The 9,707-nt window shown below is 66.5% G+C and overlaps 1 protein-coding gene across 1 annotated transcript in view; it reads right to left on the bottom strand.

Annotated features, from left to right (window-relative positions):
- NFATC2 (nuclear factor of activated T cells 2) overlaps positions 1-9,707 on the bottom strand; it is a 95,962-nt gene that overhangs the window by 42,231 nt on the left and 44,024 nt on the right. Inside the window, exons 4-5 of the mRNA XM_055139260.1 lie at positions 4,933-5,135; positions 3,266-3,438 (exon numbers count right to left, since the gene is read on the bottom strand). Coding sequence (XP_054995235.1) covers positions 3,266-3,438; positions 4,933-5,135 — 376 coding nt within the window. The remainder of the gene's footprint in view (positions 1-3,265; positions 3,439-4,932; positions 5,136-9,707) is intronic.

Consider the following 9,707-nt stretch of genomic DNA (forward strand, 5'->3'; position numbering starts at 1 on the left):
CTGGTGCTCTTGTCGCCAGCACCTTGGACGGGGCCGGGAGCTCAGCAGAACCCGGCAGGAGGCGGCCCCCCGGCCCCCCGGGGCCCAGAGCAGCAGCTGGGGATGGCGAGTCCCCCAGGCCCAGACACCCGCTCCTCTCGCTCACGAGGGTACTGGCAGCACCGGCATCTCGCCCCGGTGCCGGCAGAGGCCCCCCGGCCCCCCACCCCGGGGCAGCCTCTGCTCACAGCATCGAGCCGCGGCTGATGGTCACTGCAGGGGCCTCGGTTCCCTTTATCCCTGGCCCGGCTGCCGGCAGCACCGGCTGGAAAGCATTGCTCTCACTCAGACCATCCCCAGCAGAGACTCTGTTCTAGAGAGTTCTGTCTGCTGCCGTCTGACCTGCACGGCTACTCCCAAACCTTCCTCGGGGACTGGGCCTGACAGACCGGGAGGTGCCGAGTCCTCCCCCTGCCCGTCCCCGGGCCGGTGCCCCCCTGAGCAACCTGTGCCCTGCAGAAGCCTCCCCCCACCTCCCTCCGCCACCCGGGCAGGATCCAGCAGACAGCCTGGCGGCCGCTCCCCTCCCCCACCCCTGTAGCTTCCCCACGGAGCCCACCCTGCGGGCACCCTGGTCGGGACGCTGGCTCCCTCCCTGCCCCCTGCCCAGGACACCCACACCACGGGCTGCCCCCGGGAGCGTCCCTGTCAGGGAGGCCGCCGCTGTGGTGATCTGTGGGCCCGCCAGCCCCTGGGGGAGACCACCGCGTCCCCTCCGGCCCCGCCCCCAGCCCCCAGCAGGGGGACGCCCCTTTCTCTGTGGGGAAAGGTGCAGAGTTCTCTCGGGTGCCAGGTAGAAGGTGCAGGTGAGGGCGTTGCCTTGCACGCAGCTGACCCGGGTTTAACCGCCAGCACCGCGTAGGGTCTCCTGTGCGAGCCCCGAGCACAGGCTGGGGTGCGCCCCCCCCCAAGTGAGCGGTCCTCACCGGGAACCCGGGGGGCCCCGGGCAGCGGCAATGGAAAAGCCGGTACAGGGCCGGGCCCGACCCACCCACACCCCCTCCCGGGAGGGACGGACAGCGGTGCTGGCCCGGCTTTCCAGGAAACCGAGCCCCTGGCTCCCGAGACCCCCACAGAAGGCGCCTCCAAAGCGGACAGGCAGCCCTGCCCCGAGCCTCCTTCCCCCCAACCCAGAGTCCCCGCAAGGCAATAAATCCCCCGTGTCGATTCCCGCCCAGGGCTGCCGGTCAATTAATATTTACTGACAAGCTCCCTGCGGACGACAGGCCAGGTCGAGGGGTTAATCAATATTAATGGGCCTGCCGGGCGCTGGCCTAGAAAGACAGAACAGGAAGGTCGGGAGCTGGGTGCCTCGGGGCAGGAAGGGGAATGTTCTAGAACCAGAGCAGAAGGTGGGAGCCGGAGGCCCCGCTGCCCCCGGGAAGCCGCTCTCCCTCTCTGCCCGGCCTCGCAGCGGAACCAGCCCCAACGCGCCCGTCCCTGGAGTGACTTTTCCCTCAGGAAGGGGAACGCTCCCGGGCCCGCCCCCTCGGGGGTCTGCAGCTGCCCAAGGCTCAGGGACGCCCCTTGGCGTGGCCGGTGGCTGTGGGGGCGCTGCCATGGGGGGGCCCAGAAAGGGTCAGAGCAGGGGCTCCTGTCTGCAGCCCCCGGCCCTCGCCTTCCCCCTCCTGTTTGCAGACCACAGCCCCGTCCGGAGGGGGAGGCCCAGGCCGGAGACGGGAGCCCTGGCCTTCTTGGGGGCCCGCCAGGAGGAGGCTCCCTGAGTTTCCGGTTCCAACCCCAGAGCGGGGGAGCAGCAGCCACGGGGGTGCTGCTGGGTGGGGGGGTTCCAGGGTGCGGCCAGCAAGACTCGCTCCACGTCTTCGCCCTGTGCTGGGCCCTGCCCGGGGGACCCCCGTCAGCCGATGGCAAACTCGCCGGCCAGCCTGCCTGGGGCCAGCGCTCACGTTCCCACAGACCACATGCGGCCACTCCCGTGCCTCCCCCGCAGGCCGGCCGGGGCCCTTCCCGCACCCAACACTCCCGCCCCAGCTCTCCCCGAGGGAAGGTGACCTCGGGCCAGCCCGGCCCCCTGCAGGTCTCGCCAAATCTGGGCCTTTCCTGTGCCTTTGTGACCTTAGTTCAGAGGGCATCTGGGCCCACCTGGAACTCATCACGAGATCCCCACGCTGGGCCTCCCCCACCGCGGGGAAACGCAGCCGTGCCCCAGCCCCCCCCCACACACACACCCCGTGCCCGGCCTCTGCAGGCTGTGAACTCTGCACAGGGGGATTCTAGCAAGGGGGGAAGGCCCGGTGAAGAAGGCAGAAGTCTGTGTAAATATCCCAGTGCCAAGGTGGAGCACTGTGGCACTGTCTGCAGCACTGTCGTCCCGTTGCTCATCGATGTGCTCGAGCGGGCACCAGTAACGTCTCCATGGTGAGACTTGTTACTGTGTTTGGCATATCGAATACACCATGGGGAGCTTGCCAGGCTCTGCCGTGCGGGCGGGATACTCTCAGTAGCTTGCTGGGCTCTCCGAGAGGGACGGAGGAATCGAACCCGGGTTGGCCGTGTGGAAGGCAAACGCCCTCCCTGCTGTGCTCTTGCTCCAGCCCGGCAAAGTGGAGCCAGAGCATGCTTCTAAGAACATGAAACTGTGCTTGAGAGGCCGGCCGAGCCTGGGGTCTGCCCCGGGAACATGCTCTCTCGCTCTCTCTCGCCGACCCTCGGAGCCCACTCACAGATTTACGTTGTCTTAGGACGAAACCAAGAGCGGAGTCTGAGAGAACGTGCTGCCAAGAGGGGGCTGGGAGCTGTGACCAGGCGACCAGGCGCCCCCGGCAGCAGCCACGTGCCTCCTCTCTACACCCTGCACCCGCGAGGACAGAGCATGGCCACCCCCGGCACTCCAACCCCAGACCTGGCAGGGGGAGGCTGGCCCCGCCCCCGGAGCCGAGCCCCGACTCTCCCCCTCACAGCCCCGCCCCCGGGGAGCCCCCTGACCGCACCCTGGGCCCGCGTCCACCCAGCACGGCCGCCCGGAGGCAGGACCCTGGGCCGGCCCTGTGGGGACCCCCAGTCGAGTCCGAGTCCCCCGGAACGCCATGGGCAGCTCGAAGCTCAGCTGGTCTGCAAGCCCCCCCACCCCGGGAAACAGCAACCACAGACCCCCACCCCAAGGCACCCAGGCCTGGCCACAGGGCCCGGGACTCAGTTTCCCCAGAGCAACCCCTCACCCCTCCCCCACCAACGCTCTCTCCCGCTGTCGCTGAGCCCAACTTACAGCACTCGATGGGGTTGGACGCGGCCTGCAGGGACACGACCCTCCCGCTGGCCTCGGGGATGTGCACCCGGAAGACCAGGCGCACACGCGTGTTCTTCCGGCCGATGTCCGTCTCCCCCTTGCGCAGCTCGATGTCGGCGTTCCTCAGCTTCAGGATGCCCGCGCAGTCGATGCTGGGGGGGCACAGGGACCCCCGTTAGCCAGGCCCGGTGACCCCTCCCCTACCAACGCCGCCACCCCCCGGGAAAGCTCGCGACGCCCCCGTCGAGGTCACAGACAGGACGCAGGACCACGGCGAGCGGGTTCGGGGCGGGGTCCCCCAGCAGACCCCCCCCAACTCTAAAGGGTCTGGGAAGCCCAAGCAGCAACGTTTCGGAAGCTGGTTGGGAAGCGTCCGCTCGGAGGGAGGGGGACCGTCCCCGCGCTCTTGGGGCCCGAGGCCGCCCGGGAAAGACGGGCAGAGGGCAGAGGCATCCACGCAAACGTGGCGCAGGTCAGCGGGCCAGGCGGGCAGTCGCCCGAGCGCTCTGGACGGTTCTGGCAGTTTCTCTGCCGCCCTGGGGCTCCCTCCGAGGGGAAGGTTCCCCTCCAACCCCGGGGGTGAGTGTCCCTCAAACCCGAGTGTCTGGGGCTCGGTGGGTTTCCCCGGGGCAGAGACAAAACGTCTAAGAGCAAAGAGATTTAACCTCAGAGCCAGTTTGCCTGGCATGAGGCTGGCTGGGGGGGCAACTGCTGAACCCCCATAAGGTCCCCTTATTCCTACAGGAGTGACCCCCGAGGGTAGAGCCAGGAGTGATCCTGAGTGAGCACCGCTGGGTGTGGCCAAAAACAGGAGCGGGGAGGGAGAGAGATGGAGAAAGAGAGGGGGAGAAAGAGAAAGAGAAAAGGAGGGAGAGACAGGGGAAGAGGGAGAGAGGAGAGGGAAAGAGAAGAGGGAGAGAGAGAAAAAGGGAGAGAGAAGGAGAGAGGGAGAGAGGAGAAAGAGGAAGAGAGAAAGAGAAAAAGGGGGAGAGACACGGGAGAGGGAGAGAGCCAGAGAGGAGAGGGAGAGAGAGGGGGAGGGGGAGAGGGAGAGGGAGGGGGAGAGGGAGGGGGAGGGGGAGAGGGAGAGGGAGGGGGAGAGAAAGGGGAGGGGGAGAGGGAGAGGGAGGGGAGAGGGAGGGGGAGGGGGAGAGGGAGAGGGAGACGGGGAGGGGAGAGAGAGAGGGAGAGGGGGAGTACAATGGGGGGGAGGGGGAGAGTAGGAGGTTTAACCCAACACCTGGGGCTTCTCCCAACACTCTCCAACTATTTCGACAGAAAACAGCCAAAACACACGTGTCTGTGCGTCCAACACAGATCAGGGGTCAACCAGCACCAGCTTCATGGGGTCCTGGGCCTGTCCCATGACTCCCAACCCCAACCCCTTGGCAACTAACTCCCCCCCGTCCTGTGGAGACCCCTGTCTCTGCCCCTGTGAGACCCCAGCCTCCGTCCCGTGAGACCCTGGACCCTGACCCCATGAGACCCCCACCTCCGCCCCTGTGAGACCCCCGTCCCCACCCCCTGTGAGAGCCCCCAGCCCCCGGCCCTGTGAGACCCCCGCCTCCATCCTGTTCCCGTGAGACCCTGGCCCCTGCCCCCGTGAGACCCCCACCCCAGCCCCGCCCGCCCCAGCCCGGGCTTACGTGGCCCTCATGTTGTTCCGGGGCTCCAGGGGGATCTCCAGGACCTTGGTGTTGCCCACGATCTTCTCGTAGCTGGTGGTGGTGACGGTCTTGCCGGTGATGCGGTGCACCTGGTAGAAGGCGTGCGGCTTCAGGATGCGCTCGTCTGCCGTCCCGATGAAGATCTGCAGCCCCAGCGGCTTGTTCTCCATGTACCCGTGCAGCTGGGGGAGGGGAGAGAGTCGCGTGATGGCGGCCCCTGTGTCCGCGCGCGGGGCATGAGATGGGGACACGGGCAGGGAGCGCCGAGGGCCGCGGGCGGCTGCGGGAGGAGGCAGCGCCCTTGCGGTCCAGCCCGGGGGCAGCGGGGGCCCAGGGCGGGTCCCCTCAAAGGCGGGAAGGAACGCGGGGGTCAGAATGGGCCAGAGGGGAACCGGGCAGCGCAGGGGCCGGGCAGGGGCAGGACAAGGAGCTAAAGTGGCTGCCTGGGTCCACGGGAGGGGGGGGGGCGAGTCCTGCCCTTGCCGCCGTGCCATGCTCCTTCTGGCCAGCAGGCGTGAGAGCTCGAACCCGGACAGGAAGGAGCGAGGCACAAAGGAGGGTGGGGGCAGCCGCACCCCCAGCAGCTCTCGCCTCCTGCACCATCGGCCCCCAGCGCCTCCCCGCAGGACACCGGGCGCGAGACGCAAAGAAGAAGGAGCCGGCGGGCCCGGATGCTGCCCGGGGGTGACCGTCTGTCTCCACACAGAGGAGCCGATTCTGCGTCTCCCCCCGGGAAGACAGGCGAGAGCCGAAACCAGGACCGAGATGGACGGACGTCGGTCCTTCCTCACCCAAACGGGACAAGACTTAGAGATACATTCCCGGGGGGAGCGATAGCACAGCGGGGAGGGCGTTTACCTTGCACGCGGCCGACCTGGGTTCGATTCCCAGCATCCCATAGGGTCCCCTGAGCACTGCCAGGAGTAATTCCTGAGTGCAGAGCCAGGAGTGACCCGTGAGCATTGCTGGGTGTGACCCAAAATGATAAAAAGAAAAAATCCATCCCCTAAAAGGAATATACCAGCCCACAAAAAGAACGCCTGCAAGTTCCAGGTTTAAAATGGACCCGCCTCGACACCCCCCCAACCCCCCACATACACACACACACCCCTGCCCCACACCTCCTCCCTCGGCTCTCCGAGACGGGGGTGGGCGTATTTATTGGTCACCAGAGCCCCCGCACCTGAAACAACACTCGTCACGTCAGGCAGGTATGTGCGTGCGGGCGGGGGAAGCCAAACCCCGGGGAAACGGGCAAGAAACCCGAACAGACCAGGCACAGAGAAATGGCCTCTGGAGAAGGGAGTGTGCAGAGTGTGGCGTGGAAGCGGGCAGATGTGAACAGCCCATCATGGCACGTCTGTCCCCGGGGGCCACATGCTCACACACAGACACACACACACATGCACACACATACATGCACACGGACACACACACATGGGCACATACACTCATACATACATGCACACACATACATACACAGACACACACATGCACACACATACATGCACACAGACACTCACACACACATGCACACATTCATACACACATGCACACAGACACACACACATTCACACACATGCACACACAGACACACACATGTGCACACATACATGCACACAGACACTCACATACACACACATACATGCACGCACACGCACACACATGCTCTCACACACACACACACACTCGGGCTCTGGAAGGTACCAAGTGCTGGGGAGATGCGGGGGACATGCAGCTGCTCGGGACATGCGTGGAGGGGGACACGCCAGAGGCGGGGCTGCGATGGTGAATTTACTCACCAGGAACCCACAGTCTCTGCCGCCCGCCCGCCCCCTCCCTGGGCAGGCCCGTCCCCGCCCCGCACACAGAGCCAGCAGCGTGAGGGGACAGGCCTAGCGATGCCCACGACACGAATGGAATGACGAACGACAGGTCACAGCAAGAAGTCGATGGGCCGAGGTGTGGGGCAGGTGTGTGTGTGCGTGTGTGTGCGCATGTGTGTGTGTGTGTGTGTGTGTGTGTGTGTGTGTGTGTGTGTGTGACAGGACAGCGGGGATGGTGCTCGCCTTGCATGCGGCCAGCACAGGCTCCGTCCGCAGCACCCCAGATGGTCAGAAAAGACCCTGAGCGCAGAGCCAGGAGTGAGCCGTGAGCACTGCCAGGTATAGCAACCCCCCAACACACACACACACACACACACACACACACACACACAGGAAGGAGGCGCATGGGTAGTATGAAATGCCTAAACGATGATAGACTGCAGCGTTTAAAACTTAAAGATCCCTGACGGAGAGCGAGCGTGAGGAACCTTCTAGAAGGATCTTTCACAAAGAGCCGAAAGAGAAAAGCAGTTTCCGGCCGCTGTGAGCAGCAGGACACAAACTCCTAGGAAGACACAACTGTGATGGACGCGTCCACTCTGGCCCCGGTGACCGCGGCCACGCGCGGGCTGGAGGCTGTTCCCCAAACGGACCGGACCAGCGCCCCGTCCGGACCGGAGCGGAGACCCGGAAGGCGAGAGAAAGCCCGAACCTGACTCAGGGGGCCAGAGGCGGGCACAGGCGCCCGGCGGCGGGGGCGGTCTCGCCCGCTTAGATCACACGGAAGCCAGAGAGGGGGCGAGCGGGAGCCGGGAGTGACCTCTGCCAGGGCCCGGCCGGAAGTGCTCCAAGCCCCGTCTTTGCGGCTCCGTCCCTGGCTCTGCCCCCTGGGGTGCTCTGACCCCCTTGGCAGGGCGCAGCCTCCTCCCATGGGCTCCCCGCGGGCCCGGACCACCCGGCCACGGCCCCCTGGAGCCGCCTCGTCCCAGACCCTGCAGACATGACCGCGGAGGAAATGGGAAACTGGGTTCTCTGGACACGCAGACCACTGGCGACTTCTGGGACGGACAGACCCCAAACGCCCACCCTGAGAAAGGCCGCTCGCTGGGCGGGCATCCCCACCACGGCCTGCAGGGCAGAGGACAGGCTTGGCCGCTGTCCCTGGGGCGGGGCGGCTGGACACACCCGCGGGGATCCGAGAGCGCGTCTGTGCCTCTTTCTCCCCCCGAGACAGTTTTCCAATGACAAAACCAGGGTCCGAGAGGCTGGCACCGGCTCAAGGCGCAGCCCTGCACATGGCTGAGGCAGATCCAATCCCTGGCACCGCGTTTGGTGCCCAGAGCACAGACAGGCGTGATGCCTGCGTGCGGAGCCAGGAGGAAGCCCTGGGCACCGCCGGGTGTGGCCCCAAAAGCAACAAATGGAGCCAAGGGCCGTGTTGGAAAGAGATTTTGTTTTGGGTTTTGCCTGACAGGTGGACCCAAGGTAAACACATTTCCCCACCTGCCGCCTGGCGGATCAGGCAGCTGCCTACACTAACAGTTCCTCAGGCAGGGGCGAGGCAGGTGGGGCGGAGGAGGAGGGGGAGAAGAGGGCGGGGGGGAGCGGGCGGGGGGAGTGGGCAAAGGAGGGGGGAGTGAGTCGAGGGGAGGCAGGTGGGGGATGGGCAGGGATGTGGTGGGGGGGGAGTGGGCAGGGGGAGGCAGGCAGGGAGTATGGGCAGGGGTGTGGTGGTAGGGGGAGTGGGTAGGGGGAGGCAGGCAGGGAGTATGGGCAGGGGTGTGGTGGGGGGGAGTGGGCAGGGGGAGGCAGGCAGGGAGTATGGGCAGGGATGTGGTGGTAGGGGGAGTGGGCAGGGGGAGGCTGGCAGGGAGTATGGGCAGGGGTGTGGTGGTGGGGGAGTGGGCAGGGGGGAGGCAGGCAGGGAGTATGGCAGGGGTGTGGTGGTGGGGGGAATGGGTAGGGGTGAGGTGGGCAGGTAGGAGCCTGGTCGTCCACTCCGCCCCAGAAAGAAGACAGAGGCAGGCAGGGAGGCCGGTGGCGGCCGGCCAGGACGCACCTGGGGATAGCGAGGCCACCTCCCGTCTACACCCCTGCCCACCCGCACCCAGCCCCCGCCCGCCCCGCCTGGCTGGCTCACAGTCCGAGACCAGGTGGGGGCGGGGGAGAGCGCGGCTGCCCGAGCAGGGGACCAGGGTTTCTCCCTCGCCCAAAGGAGGCGGGAAAGGCCAGAACAGGAGCTGACGGCCTGGCAGAACCCCTGGGGGTCCACCCAGCCCCGAAGCAGGAGTGACCCGCCCTGAGGCAGGTCGGGGGGAATCTCAGAGCACTGGAGAGCGAGCAGCAATGTGGGACAGTCCCGACAGCCTCCTGTGCCCCGCGGGACGGGCACGTCCACCCTGCAGGGCTGCCTCCCCCCCTGCCCGGGCGAGGGGGGTTCCTGCCACCCCGCCGTTCCCCCACACACACAAGCTGTGTCCCGAGGCCCCCTCACGGGGGTCCCGACTTGCGGGGATCCCGGGTCAGGAAGCGGCTGGTTCTGGGACACGCCGAGGGGCGGGCAGGCGCAGACCCCCAAGAGCAGCCACAGTGCCTCCTCGTTCACCTCTGCCTCAGCCACGGGGCTGCACGGCCCACCCCGCCAGCCGGGGGGCCCAGAGACCCCCAGGACGCCCCTCCCCTGCCTCTCCCTCTGCCCACTCTTTTTTTTTAATTTTTAATTTGTTTTTTCCTTTTTGGGTCACACCCGGCGATGCACAGGGGTTCCTCTGGCTCTGCACTCAGGAATTACCCCTGGCAGTGCTCGGGGGACCCTGTGGGAAGCTGGGAATCGAACCCGGGTTGGCCGTGTGCAAGGCAAACGCCCTTCCCACTGTACTATCGCTTCAGCCGCCCTCTGCCCACTCTTAGCCCAGCTGGCGGGGGCCG

The sequence above is a fragment of the Sorex araneus genome, chromosome 5 (genome assembly GCF_027595985.1).
Source record: "Sorex araneus isolate mSorAra2 chromosome 5, mSorAra2.pri, whole genome shotgun sequence".
NCBI classification, from domain to species: Eukaryota; Metazoa; Chordata; class Mammalia; order Eulipotyphla; family Soricidae; genus Sorex; species Sorex araneus.